The 14267-nt window shown below is 35.3% G+C and overlaps 1 protein-coding gene across 2 annotated transcripts; it reads left to right on the top strand.

Annotated features, from left to right (window-relative positions):
- The first annotated feature begins 936 nt into the window (after positions 1-936).
- On the top strand, positions 937-14207 carry LOC126771822 (uncharacterized). 2 transcript variants are annotated; one of them, XM_050491926.1, is made up of 9 exons: positions 937-3632; positions 4073-4234; positions 9236-9454; positions 9712-9866; positions 11086-11308; positions 11800-11980; positions 12658-12764; positions 13219-13335; positions 13863-14207. In XM_050491926.1, the coding sequence occupies exons 1-9, from the start codon at positions 1071-1073 to the stop codon at positions 13965-13967; spliced, it is 3831 nt and encodes a 1276-aa protein (XP_050347883.1). In that variant the 5' UTR covers positions 937-1070; the 3' UTR covers positions 13968-14207. The 2 variants fall into 2 exon arrangements, with proteins under 2 accessions (XP_050347883.1, XP_050347884.1); XM_050491927.1 differs by lacking the exon at positions 13219-13335.
- The last annotated feature ends 60 nt before the right edge of the window (positions 14208-14267 follow it).

Raw genomic sequence — 14267 nt, 5'->3', positions numbered from 1 at the left:
CTCACTGGGTTTGATCAAAGGAAATGGACCTAGCGGCGGCGAAAATATACAGATATTACCAACGAATGTCAGTGCATTTTGCTTGCGTCCGTTCGGCTGGTCTGTAAATACCGTTATATTTGTAAACAAGCTTTTTTCATTATCATTTTTCACGGATCCGTCGCTACTGGAAAATAAGGATTGTGTGATTAGTGGATTCGGATGTGTGTATTTGCTCCTACAACTATACACGCCATCGCTGAATAAAATAGAATCTGATGAAACGGATCTTTAAAATAAACCGCTGTATATTTTATTGGATCGGTATTTTTTACTGGATCTGAAATACTATAGCGGGTGTGTAAACTGGTTCGTACGAATGCATATGCCTTTGCCGAAAAAAAAGTTATACGATAAAACGAACCTGTTAAACAGCCTGCTATATGAATGTAGCTTTATAATAAAATCGTAACAGACAACTATATGCGTTCCGATAATCATGACTTTAAAGGAAGGAGATGGTTAAATATTTTATGTGATATGATGTAATAAATACAATAAGAATAAGCCTCTCTATAAAATACCATTAGTCCAATAATTTTAGTTGTATATTATTTCTACTTTAAATATTTAGTATAAAAATAAATAAAAAATATTGTTTTTTTACCATTTAGACCAAATTTCAACAATAATATTAAAAATCAAATAGAAATTCGAAGAAACTACTACGCTATATGGCCACCTTAAGTATTTTTAAAAATGTATTATGTGATAAGTACTTCCGTATTTTTTTATGTGTCGTGTGGATTTGAAAATTTAATATTATCTATCTATTTATCAATACAAAAATTACGATTCTGTAATGTTTTAATTTTAATTTATAAGTGTACATTATTACAATTTCCGAACGTCATAAAAAATACGTCAAAAAGTTACAAATGGCTGCTTTGTGTTCGCCTTGTTATTTGCCGTATTTTAGTGTGAATCATTAATAAAAATGGTAAAATATGAACATGATAAATGAAATACGAACAATATATTATTGAGGAAAGATAATTATCAACTACTAAGCAAGTTTAACGGATATTGTGATGTCGTTCGACAAGGCTACAGAAATAAAAAGCAAGGAGATCGATAAAATCAAACGTCGTCATAAAACTGACGACACTGTTGTTGCAACAGCATTAAGAGGCAGTGAAGATACATTCCAGTGCACAAAAATGGAGAACGCTGGTGATAACGCCGGGAAACCGACCGAGTTATGTTTACAAGGCAACTCTCATCTCATATCTAGCACAACTAGCAGTCTGGCGGATACGCCCGGTGATTCTGGTGTTTTATGTTTGGACAGCGAAGCTTCTGAGGCTACAAGTCAGGCTCTTATGTCTCACAGTCTTATCGGAGCTGAAGAACTCACTTGTGACAGTATTTATGATGCTGCACCATCAGGTTCTCAAGATATGATTAAGAGCACTAGTAGTAGCATCATGACCCGTAGTGACATAGATAATCAAAACATAGGTGCTCCTGATGATATTGTCCCTGAACTTTTAGTTGAAACAAGTAAGAAACCAGTGTATGAAAATTTACCAGATGTTGTTTTAAAAGCTTTAGAGAGTGAAAAAGTTTCTATCGAAGAAGTAAAAAAATCTGCTTTGAGGACATCTGAACCAAAAAAATCATTATCAGAAGATATTGTGTATAGAAGGAGATGTCGAAAAAAGTCTCAAAGTGGACCAAGCTCACAGAAGAAAAGAGTTTCTTTTCATGAAGATATTTTAAATAATACAAGAACAGATAACATTCATATTGAAAGGGGTTTTATTTCTTACGGACCTGACAGTGCTTACTGTGATAAGTTCAGACAGAAAAATGCATTAAATGACAGATTCTCATGGTGTGCTTCTGGAGACAGATCGCCAAAGTATGCAGCAGATGTAGCTCAACAAACAATGTCTGATATACTGACCTACGGGGACTCCAAACATGATAAAAGTGGAATATTTGAGTATTGCCAGACCTTCGAAAGGGATAATAAAGACAGAGTTAATAATAATAATAATAATGAGGCTAAGCCTCATGGAAAATTATATGCATGTGATTCAAACAGTTCAGATTCCAATTTTAGTTGTGATTCAGAGTCTTCTTCCAGTGATTCATCGTCTTCCCACTCAAATAAAACTGAATCGTCACCAGTTCACAAAAAAACAGATAAGACACAGAAATCTTACTCATGTGATGGTTTTGAAAATGGCGGGCATGTGGCATTTATCAGAAAAACATACTTCTCTGAAGCTGATATTGATCAATCGCATGATCGTAATAATAAACCTTTAGAAGTCACTCGAAGTCCAACCACAGTCAAATCAGTCTTAAAAAAGAAGAGGTACATAACAACAAATGTTGTAGAGGAAAGAAAACATAACAACAAAGTGTTAAGTCTACTTGATGCTAATAATATCATAGACTCATTAAAGAACTTTTACAAAAATTTCAACTTCAACTTTGCACCTGAAAAAGGCTTGCCTGAGTCTAGTTTTGAGTTAAATAATGTTGTAGAAGCACTACCTTCTGATGTGAACCAAAATAAAAAGTTATCAAAAAGCTTAGATTCTGGTTTTCAAATTGAAGATGAAGACGATTTTGTTGAAATTAATCTAAACTCTCAACCCTTGGAAGCAGAAAAACCAAAAGAATTTATATCAGGATCGAAAAATCCCATGTCAGGGGACAGAACACCTAACGAGGGATCCCCTCGGCATAAGTTGACATTAAACATGAAAACTCAACTGGACAATAAGCTGTCAAACAAAGGAGGTGTGTTCCCCCCGCTGAGTAAATACGTTGTTAATTGTGAGAGCACAGTTTATGAACATAAAGGTGTTTCTTATAGTTATGTTCACGATACATTCCAAACAGCCTTTGAAGCTCCGAAGGAAACATTTGTACCTATCCCGGAATCAACACCAGTCAGTGAGATGGTACTAAGTTCAAGTAAACTTGACCTCAATTCAAAACAAGAGGCGGATAATTCGAGCAGGACATCGACACCGAAACGACAATTCAACAAAAACGTTCAAGAGGAAACAGAGCAAAAGAATGGTCTCACTAAACACTTGTCATCACCGAAAAAGCAAAACGTAAACAGATACAGCCGTAAGTCCGCGTCAACGGTGCAAAAGAGTGACGAAACGCAGCAAGTAATTAGCGATAATTGCTCCAACACTGATAACTCAACCTTGAAGGGCGCTGATGATTTCAATGACGAATTTTTCGACAGTCCCTCTAATCAGAAGTTGCAATCTAACAAATCGGCGTTACTGAACCGATACCTTAGAAATGTGTGCCAGAAGAAGGACCTTGAACTAAAAGTGAAGAACAATAAATTCTTTCAAGTTAAAATGAGAATGGAGAGAGAGTTTCCGAGCATTATATATCCGTTTAAAGATGTGTCGGAAACGTTTCGCGTCTCCTCGTCGAGGATGTCCCGGCTCATTGACAAGGAAGTCATCGAAAACAAAAGACTGTCAGTGCGACTTCTCACTGCCGAGGAGCCGTCGTACTTTGACAGTTTCGAAGACAATGTCGCTATTGAGTGCAATGAGAAATTACGGCTACAAATATTTTCCTATCCAAATGAAACATTGAACAGGGTAAGAAATAATTTTGTAATGCTCATAACTTTGACTATTAGTAAGAAGACCTTGTGAATAACGTTATTAATGAAATGGTAATATTTACTGAGTTTGCTGATTTTTAAGTTTAAATTAAACAAACGAGATAATTTTCCATGTAATGTAATGTTCCATAATTACAAATTCGGTACCATTTAAAAAAATGTATTACGTAACAGATTTTTTTTTCTTAAAAAACAGCTGAGAGAAAGGAAAATAATAAAAAATACAATTTTCTTAAATCTCTCAACTACAGAGAACAATGAATAAATTACACACAGTGTACAAGTATTTCCCAGATTAATTAAATCTTTTTAAAAATGCTCCATTATATATTAATACTTGATAGACGGATGATTGAATTTTTTTTTATATCAATATTTTCAAATGTTTTAAGTAAAATTTGGATTTTGTTAAAGATGATGAAAGTACAGTCACCATACAACATGGAGGATGGCTCGTGGACTCCTCTCCTAGTATTCATAACGGACTACGCACTCTATGTAGCCAGCGTGAAGCCCGGAGGCACAGAATACGACATACTATGCCGATTGCCACACAACGAGCTGGACGCCATAGCGGTATGTTTAATATTTAAACTTGTAGCGGAAACTTTTACTGGTGGTAGAGCTTAGTGCAAGCTCGTCTGGTCGTAGGTACCACCCACTCATGAGATATTCTACCGCAAAACAGCAGTAGTTGGTACTGTTGTGTTCCGGTTTGAAGGGTGAGTGAGCCAGTGTAATTACAGAGACATAACATCTTAGTTACCAAGATTGGTGGCGCATTGGTGATGTAAGCGACGGTTAACATTTCTTACAATGCTAATGTCTATCGGCGTCGGTGACCACTTACCATCAGGTGGCCCACATGCTCGTCCGACTTCCTATTCTATAAAAAAAAACTTAATTTAATTGTAATTGAAACGTTAGAAAAGCCGAACTTATCCGCTATTAAGCATACCCTGCTACCTTTTTTCTACCTAAAGTCGAAGAATATATTCATGATGATGACATATTTGTGATTATAATTCATCTCGTGCTTGACGGTGAAAAAAAAAACATCGTGAGGAAACCTGCATGTGTTTAATTTCACTGAAATTCTGCCACATGAGTATTCCACCAACCCGCCGTGTGATGGAATAAGCTCCAAACTTTCTCCTCAAAAAGGTAGAGGAGGCCTTAGCCCAGCAGTGAGACATTCACAGGCTGTTACTGTACTTTTAGTGTACTGAATATTAAAAAAAAAAAACAAACATTTTGCATTAGTAAAAGTACATAAAAAAATAAAGCTAAAGCTTGTTTGATATTTAGTGATTTTTTTTAGAAACCTAGAATAGTTATACCCGTGACTGTTAGAAAATAATATACTTATAAAATAAATTATTTTAAGATAGTACCAAATATCGATCGATAAATTTTGTTTTTTTTTTCCATAAAAATACTCAAGCAGTTAACGCAAGGTATTTAAATTGCCATCCAGTAATTTTCAAGAGCGTAGAGCGATCACCGCAGGGGACTAGTGTCAGTTTTTTTTTTTATTATCGTTACCAAGTATATCTTTTATTCTGAAGGTAGATATAATATATTGTTTGACCTCAAAAGTAAATATTGTTTTTATCGTGTAATGTCATGATGATACACTATCGATCGGTCGTTGCACTTAAAATTTCTCTTTTATTTTCAATAAAAAATTAATATTAAATATCTATCGTAACCACCTAAGTAACATGTTATCAACTTGTTTCTTTATATTATTATACCGACTTTGAAATAATAATATCACATACAGATTAAAAAGTTGCGACTTCACCTAAAAATTATATTAAAAATGATGATTGGTTAAAGTATTATGTATCTTATTCTTTCGAGTGTTAAATTAATGACGACAGAAAGAGAGAAATAAGCGTAAAACTAAATAACCACTAAATAAACGTTTATAAGTAATGGCAGTAAGGCCGTTGATGTCAAAACCCATTTCAACTTTTACTCAGTCACTGTACTAAAATATAAACAATTTAATATCCTACATAGTTTGTATCTCTAGTGGTAGAGCTTTGTGCAGACTCGTCTGGATAGGTACTTCCCACTCATCAGATATTCTACCGCAAAACAGCAGTACTTGGTGTTGTTGTGTTCCGGTTTGAAGGGTGAAATAGCCAGTGTAATTACAATCACAAGGGACATAACATCTTAGTTCTCAAGGTTGGTGGCGCATGGGCCATGTAAGTGATGGTTAACATTTCTTACAATGCCAATTTCTATGGGCGTTGGTGACCATTTAACATCAGGTGGTCCATATGCTCTTCCGCCTACCTATAAAAAAGAGACTCCACAAATCTAATAAGGCTCGAGGTTTACTGTCATTATATAACTCAACTAACCAATTATAGGACCCACCATCATATCACCTAGATAATAAATGATTGTATTAATGAATTTCATTTACTTTCAATATTTCAAATCGATACGAAAATTGGAAGTAGGTTAAAATTGACTTCCTAGATTTGCTTACAAACTCACTTTGTCAGTTACATATAAGCGAAACGAATATGCTTTATACTAGCTTGGCTTGTAAAACATAAAACAAATAATCACTACAAATAAAAACAAAACTATTTTATTTAGACTCTTATTACATATTTTGTTCGTTAATGTTATTTTATAAGCATATTAGGTAATAGGCCACCACCAATATACATGAAGGCATAAAATGATTCTATTTATTGCCAATGCGGACCAATCATGAGGAGAAAGAGTATGTTCCCAGCAATTGCTTAATCTTAGTTTAGGCTTAGACACCCTTTGAACCGTAACACAACAGCAATACAAATTAAAACTAATATATCTAATATATATCAAATTAATTATTAAAATCAAAGTAAACTATTCAAGAAGGCTCTTGCAATTGTTTTGGCAATAAACAAGATCCCATTAAATGATAAGCTACCGTCGGTTCGCAAAGTATATTCCAAGAAGAACCGACAAAAAACTCAGTTGTTACTTTTTCACCCATTAAATTACATACATATATTGTTATCTTCTATTGTGAATTTTGGGTAACGTTATAAAAGTTTAGCTGGTTCCAACGTATGAGATTGTTTGGGTATATTGTGTAACAGTAAAAAATATTAGCTGTTTCAAATCAGGACAACAAGCAACGATAATTTCTCACCAGTACACTTGACCCCAACTTCGTTGCTTGACCCAACGCTACTTAACGGTTAGAGATAAATAACGTTTTTACCTCAATCTTCCATATTCAACGACTCGGATCGATGTAAGTGACTTGACCATACGTTTAGGGATATATCTATCATTATGTTTTCAATTAATTTTACCGACAATTGTATTTAGTAATAAAAAACTCAACGCTAAAACAATTATCGCGCTCCATTAAAACATCGTCAATCAAAATCAATTTCTGAACGTACAATAAAATACCAACGGGTCGTTTCATAAACCGTTTTTATAAGGAGATGTTTTTCTATCGTGACTGTAGTCTAGACTGTCTGTCTAACTTGACTTGACAGATAATATTTTATATGAACGATGCTTTTAGTATGTTTCTGTTTCCCTCTAACGATTTTGCTAAAACTTTTCGAGGGCTTTTATTTTAATTACATTACATCTAGGCCAGATTGGTGTTATATCGAGGTGGGAAAGGTTTAGAAAAATATTTTTGATTGTGGTCAAATTTATTTAATTTTATGATATGGTTTTAAACAAAAAATGAGCCAATATAAATTAAAAATGTATAAAATGTTACGACAATTCCTAGATAAATTTGAGGAAAGAATTTGACATAAATACTCGTATAAATAATCTGGGCGTAGAGCAATCAACCAGTTGTAATGGCTCAATAATGATTTTTTTTTTCAAAAAATATTGCATAGACGCTCATTTACAATATAAATAATTAAAAATAAAATATGTCAGTAAACTCAGATAATATATTAGTAAAAAAAATGCAAGGAAATTTAAACAACAAAGATTTATCTCTGCAACTGAGCAATCGATTCTGTTTTATCTGAACACCGGCTTGGAAATGTTCCAAGAGTCCTATAATTTTGCTTTAGCAAAAACAGTTCAAGCCGAGATGGCCTAGTGAGGCCATTGTAACCACTGTTAGAACGCGTGAATCTTAACCGATGATCGTGGGTTCAAACCCGGGCAAGTACCACTGAATTTTCATGTGCTTAATTTGTGATTATATTTCATCTCGTGTTTGATGGTGAACGAAAACATCATGAGGAAAGCTGCATGTGTCTAATTTCATTGAAATTATGTCACATGTGTATTCTACGAACCCGCATTTAAGCAGCGTGGTGGAATACGCTCTAAATCTTCTCCTCAAAAAGGGAGAGGAGGTCTTAGTCCAGCAATGGGACATTAACAGGCTGTTGTGGACTATTACTGTAAAAAACAGTTCATCTAAATACGCTTCTTAAGTAATACCCGATCGACAGTAAATGTTGCAATCATGTCATAACACAATATTAATAATGCATGTAATAAATTTGCATGTAGATTAAACGTTGAAGTTCTTATAATGACTCACTCGCCCATATAATAAACGAGACAAACACTTCTTGACATTGCACGCAACACTTGCATGTTGTAGCCATTTATACAACCAAATATCGTGTGAAACATACGCAGTTGTCAGCTTTATAAAAACTTCCTAGATCTTTTGTTTGATGTTATTTTAATATTACTATTTCAAATAATTTACATGATCATATGAAACATTGTTAAAAGAATACATTAATCCTTTCAATGCGGGATCGTTTTTTCGATGTCATATCCACCAAGCGACTTTTCATGCATTACGATGAATGAGATATGACGTCACAAACTCTCAACAGAGATGCACATTCTATGCGGACAACGTATTGATGTGGCAAACATTGGTGTGGCCATAGATATTATATTTATTTTTTTAAACCGATTCAACACATTGTAAATACAAATAGGTATAATCCCTATTTACATTTTCTGAAATTAATCTATCTATATTAAAGTATAATATGTACAAGTAGAATACTATATTTAAAAGCTTATTGTAGATACATTTCACACGTTCTTATACTTAAATAATTTAAAAACTTGCAATATCGTCCCATATATATAAAAAGAAAAAATTTTACCGTCGTATAATATTTGTGATGGATCGGCTCGTATGGGGCGTATGTTTTTATTTTAACGGAATAATACGCCAACTAGCTGGAAAGGGTTAATAAATGCGTTATTTAATTGCATGTAATTACTTAATGACATTTAATTTTCAAAAATCAATTGTGTGTGCAACGACCAAATGTGTTAAAACTTAATCGATTTCGGCGACGCTTGCATGCCAAAGTTGTGTCCAAACTACAACTTTTTTCGTTGGTACACCTTGAGAATGAAGCGTTCGTCTCTAGATTCGAGTAAATATATTCATTTTAAACAACATTTCTTGAATAAATCCGGCTGAGGCTAATTTATTAGGAATTGTTGCTTGTTTTTTTTTTATTATTTTATCAATAAGCAAGTGTAATGCTTCTATATTGGATAAAGTATTTGAATTTAATTTCTTCATAGGTCGGTCCTGAAGCCCAATACATCCAAATAATCGACGTAGCGGGTAACATTGCGTGCTCCGTCGTAACCGGGGAATCTTCTCTCGGCGCGAGACTAGCTTCTTCATTGGAATGGAGCGCAAGAACGTCCCCGCTTCGCATACAACGTCCACCAGCTATGTTGCCTCTCAACTGCGACCACCTCGCGTTAGCAATTACAAGGCAAAGGCATGAAAAGAGGGTATGTCAATTTTTTTTTTGTAGATTTGACTTCGCTCATCTATTTCTATTTGTACGACAAAATATAAATTAAAATCCACATGTCTAATAATACGCTGCTATTGGCTGGATTTAGGTTTTACTCATAAAAGTTTGTCCCTTATGAAATATAACGCAAAACAGACTCGGTAGTTAGGTAATTGAGTAGTCACGATTCTTTGGTGAATTGATAAACCGTTATTTACAGAATTGGGTACTAATAACGTCATAACATTTCAGGTACCACCGATTCTCTACTACGGCCGTGCGTGTTCAGGCGATGCTGAGGATAGACTTATTGAAGCTCCAGGTGCCTTCGCACCGCCACTCGAAGGGTACCTTATGTGCAAGACTGAGAAAAGCAAACGTTTCGAACCGTGTTACTTCTTGCTCAGGTGAGTAAATTTGCATAATATTCGTATCAACTAGTGTTACAATTTTATAATTAACTACCTACACGTAACGGATGCGCACGGTAAGAATGTGAGTATAGATAAGACTTTTATATTGTTAGACAAGGATATAAAAATACCATTTTTTGAATTTTTTTTGGGCCTCATCTTCCACCAACCTTGGTGGTTACACCAAGGTTCATCACATCAGGATAAATACGTAACCTCATTTCAAAGAAGATATCACATTTAATATTGTTTACCCTGATGCCTGGAACATTCCAGAAAATTATACATAAATGTCAATTTGTTCTATATTAGTAAGTACAATGTTTTATACATAATTTATTTTAACAATATCATATTAAATTTATCACTATAAGCCTAAATATAAAAATAACAAATCACTCGCGTGTTTTAAAGCCTTGTTTTAGTGCTAAATAACATTAACATACTTTCTTTAGAAACTTTATAGAGAAATAAAACTTTTCTTTTTGGAATGTGTACCCTAGCATAAAGCGGGCTAACGAGTAGTTATAGTGAAAGGCAAATGAGTTGAATTATCAAGATAATAAATGCTTGGTCATAGAGCACTTATAACATTGTTCTTAATGCTTGTAATGTACTAATATTTGAATTTAGCTTCAAATATTGTCATCATATTATTGAGTAAAGTTTATTAACTATGAATATTTTGTGACATATGTACATTGGGCCAGTCGTAATTATTATACTTTCAGCATCAGAAGTGAAACGGATTTAAAAAAAAAAACCTCGAATTGGTCTTTTTTAAAAACAGAACATCAAATCATACATTGATCTAAATTACTCGCTCAATTACTCTAATAATAAAATAACACAATTGAACACATTCAACAACCCACAAGTCGCGCCAATAATTAATTACTTTATGCTTTTGCCACAAACAAAATGGCCGTTTTTAAATTAGCGTACGTCTTTTTTTTTAACAAAGCTTTTTTGTAGGGATCATGGGGTCTCCTAACTATATATATTTATTTATATAAATAGAGAATAACTATTTGAATTTGTTTTATATATTTTTAAAGAAAATGCAATGGCGTTTATTTGACAAGCAAATTATACTTTCTGATCATTTAATGAGCATCTGTTTAATTTATTACAAAATATTAAATAAAAACACTCCCATGTTTAATGACACACACCTTCATGCCATTGTAAAATATATATGTTGCTTTTATAGAGCGGGCGTACTGCACTGGGGTTCGCACTCGCCCGACGGTACTCCCTTACCGAACAACATCGCGCTCCGCACCGTAGTGGGAGTGCGCCGTCACGTGGACCCGTCCCGCAGGCCGCACTGCTTCGAGATAGCGATGAGCGATTCTAGTAGGCTGCTTTTGGCTGCACCGGATGATCCCACCGCTTCCTCCTGGCTCCAGTCTTTACTTCTACACGCTGCTCAGGTTAATTTTTTTTTTTTTTTATTAGGAAACAAACATTGCACAACAGAATATAAGTTTAGTTTCCACTATTACATAATACCTCGATAGACATCTAATTGTAGATTACGACTAAAAACGACAGTACAAATAAAAAAAAAAACATTTATAAATTACGAGCCATTCAACATTTTTTCGTTCGTAATAGGTCGTTATGTTTGACTTTTTTTTACTTAACATGATATTTCTGTTTTATATAAATAAATATATATTTATATAAAAGAGTATATTAATTTATTATAGTAGTAATGCGCGGACCCTGGTAATTTTAACAGTATTAGACATACTTATTCAGGTTAGGAAGTAATAATAAATAATTATAATAATATCAATTTTGAATACTCAAAAACTCAGATCCACGTGTACATTATGTCGTAAGAAAATGCGTATTTAAGACAACTGCCATGCCATTGGACATGAGCCAGGCGTCTACTATAACACGTGAGTGTCGGCAGGCCCTAGAGGAGAAGGACGGCGCCAAGAAGGCCAGCCCGCTCGGGCGCGGCCCGCCGCCCGCCTGCACGCTGCTCGTCACGCCGCTCGAGGTGCTGAGCGTGCGCGACACGCTCGACCTCGCCTTCGTCACCGGCGCCGCCGCCTACCTCAAGGAAAGGGGGTCAGAGGCTTTGCTCAAAGGTTAGTAGTCATCTTTGTGTAGCTACTTTGTAGGATGCCCTGTGGTGGCGGCGGGGTCGTACTGAAACATCCCATTTAACGTCGTAACAGGTTGCACTATGCGCCGACCCCAACATAGAGAATATGAGATTGAGCGGGCACACAATAATATATTTTATATTTATGTGTGCCCATTCAAAGAGCATTAACGGTGTTATTGGTTTTTGCTTGATATACTGCCGGTGTCTAAGGGTATAGGTGAAAATTAAATTGCCTGCTTTGAATAAATTAAAAAAAGGAATTGAAGTAAAAATTGAAGTAAATATGCCTCTCACTAAAATAGCCAAAGTGAAATGTTAGTGGTTGCATTTTTATCGAATTGGTCACAGGCCATATCTTTAGTAATTTACCCGGTTTCCTTCGTGGGAACTAGGTTATGTGTTATTCTTACCCTCTAAAATCCCAAAGATATCCATCCATCTTTGGCACGGCTGTTCCGTGTCGAGCTCCGCTAGTGACTCGGGGGACCTTTTCTCCAGCACTCCTCGCTAGTGCGTACTGCAGTGTCTGTCTCAGCCAATCGTCAAGGCCTTAAAATGAACTTATGTTACATAACGTTAAAAATCCAGTTACCAAATCCGAATAATCGATTAATTTAACTCAATATAAGATTTTTAATTTTGACTTTTGTATTTTAGAATACATTGAAGATATGACAACAGATGTCGAAATTTTGGCGTGCGGCTCCATCAAGAATTTGACAGCGTTTAAAATACCGGATACGGACGAGAATTGGTGCTGTTTAGTAAGTATAGAATAATTAATTATTAAATTCAAAGAATACACTTTAAACGTAATTGAAAAGGCTTAATTTCAAAATAAGTCGCAGTATATTTATAATAACCTCGTCATAACATTTCTAATCTATACATGGTATACTAGCCCATATGGCTAAAACAATTTTTCAATAGATAATTCTAAAATCATTCAAATCACAATAGGCCATATGTTGGTCATAATCACTAATACGTTCTTGTATAATCCGATTGCGAACACAATGCGGTGCGACCTTTTGGAACTGAAACGCGCACGTCCCGCCCGCTAGCGGCAGCGTCGGCAAATTCACATCGATGAAACGCTAGAACTTTTGTTGTTAGTGTTGATTTTTGCTCTTGATTTGTTACTGCGTTATTTTATAGATTTATGGATGTACGTATGATTATGATGTATGTATGATATGATGTTGTCTGTGTCCGCAGGAGTGGAGCGTATGCGAGGCGCGCGAGCGGGGCGCGGGGCTGGCGCTCGTGCTGCCCAGCGGAGCCGAGCTCGAGCGGTTCATACACGCGCTGGAGACCGCGCACGACCGACTCACGGTACGCACACTCTAATAACCTTGCAGTAAGCAGTAGCAGTAACAGCCTGTTACAGTGCCACTGCTGGGCTAAGGCCTCCTCTCCATTTTGAGGAGAAGGTTTGGAGCTTTTTCCACCACGCTGCTCCAATGCGGATTAGTAGAATACACATGTGGCAGAATTTCAATGAAATTAGACACATGCAGGTTTTCTCGCGATGTTTTCCTTCACCGGTCAAGCACGAGATAAATTATAAATACAAATTAAGCACATGAATATTCAGTGGTACTTGCCCGGGTTTGAACCTACGATCATCGGTTAAGATTCACGCGTTCTTGGCTAAAAAGCCGATGGCCTAGTGGTTTAACCTTAGTCCTTGCTAATATTGTGACGCAGGGCATGGTGGGATAACCTTGAAGTTTTGGGGGGTTTCGATCAAGACACTGTGTAAAAGCTTGGAGATCGAAACACTTAAGTTCTAATTTATTTAAAATATGAAATATTATTTAATAATTATCTTAGTGAGTAATATTATGAATATATTCCAGAACGAACCATTCCCGCTCAGTGTGGTGGAGGCGTCGAAGTCTGCGTGCAGTGCGGCGCACTCGAAGTACGAATCTGCGTGGTCCCACATGTTGCCACAGCAGTAAACGTCATCCCAATACCTATTATATTAAAAAAAAAATCCGATAAACATATAAAGCTTTATGTTTATTGCGCTGGTCGTATATATGCTTTGTGATATATAGTGATATTTTATATAATCTGCCAAATGAAGTAACCTCATATAAGCTTTCCTTAATATGCTTGTTATAAAAAAAAGTGCAAAGTTTTCGAATAAATCTACAATAGATTGTAATGGGTTTCAAAAATACAAATAATTTGTATAATTGTTAAAAGTAGTGAATTTTTTTTTTAAGTTTCGGTACGCTTATATGAATTTCTCTAAC

Source organism: Nymphalis io, chromosome 11, assembly GCF_905147045.1.
Source record: "Nymphalis io chromosome 11, ilAglIoxx1.1, whole genome shotgun sequence".
In the NCBI taxonomy this organism is placed as follows: domain Eukaryota; kingdom Metazoa; phylum Arthropoda; class Insecta; order Lepidoptera; family Nymphalidae; genus Nymphalis; species Nymphalis io.
Note: the sequence above shows the minus strand (reverse complement) of the source record. Positions and strands in the feature narration are given on the sequence as shown.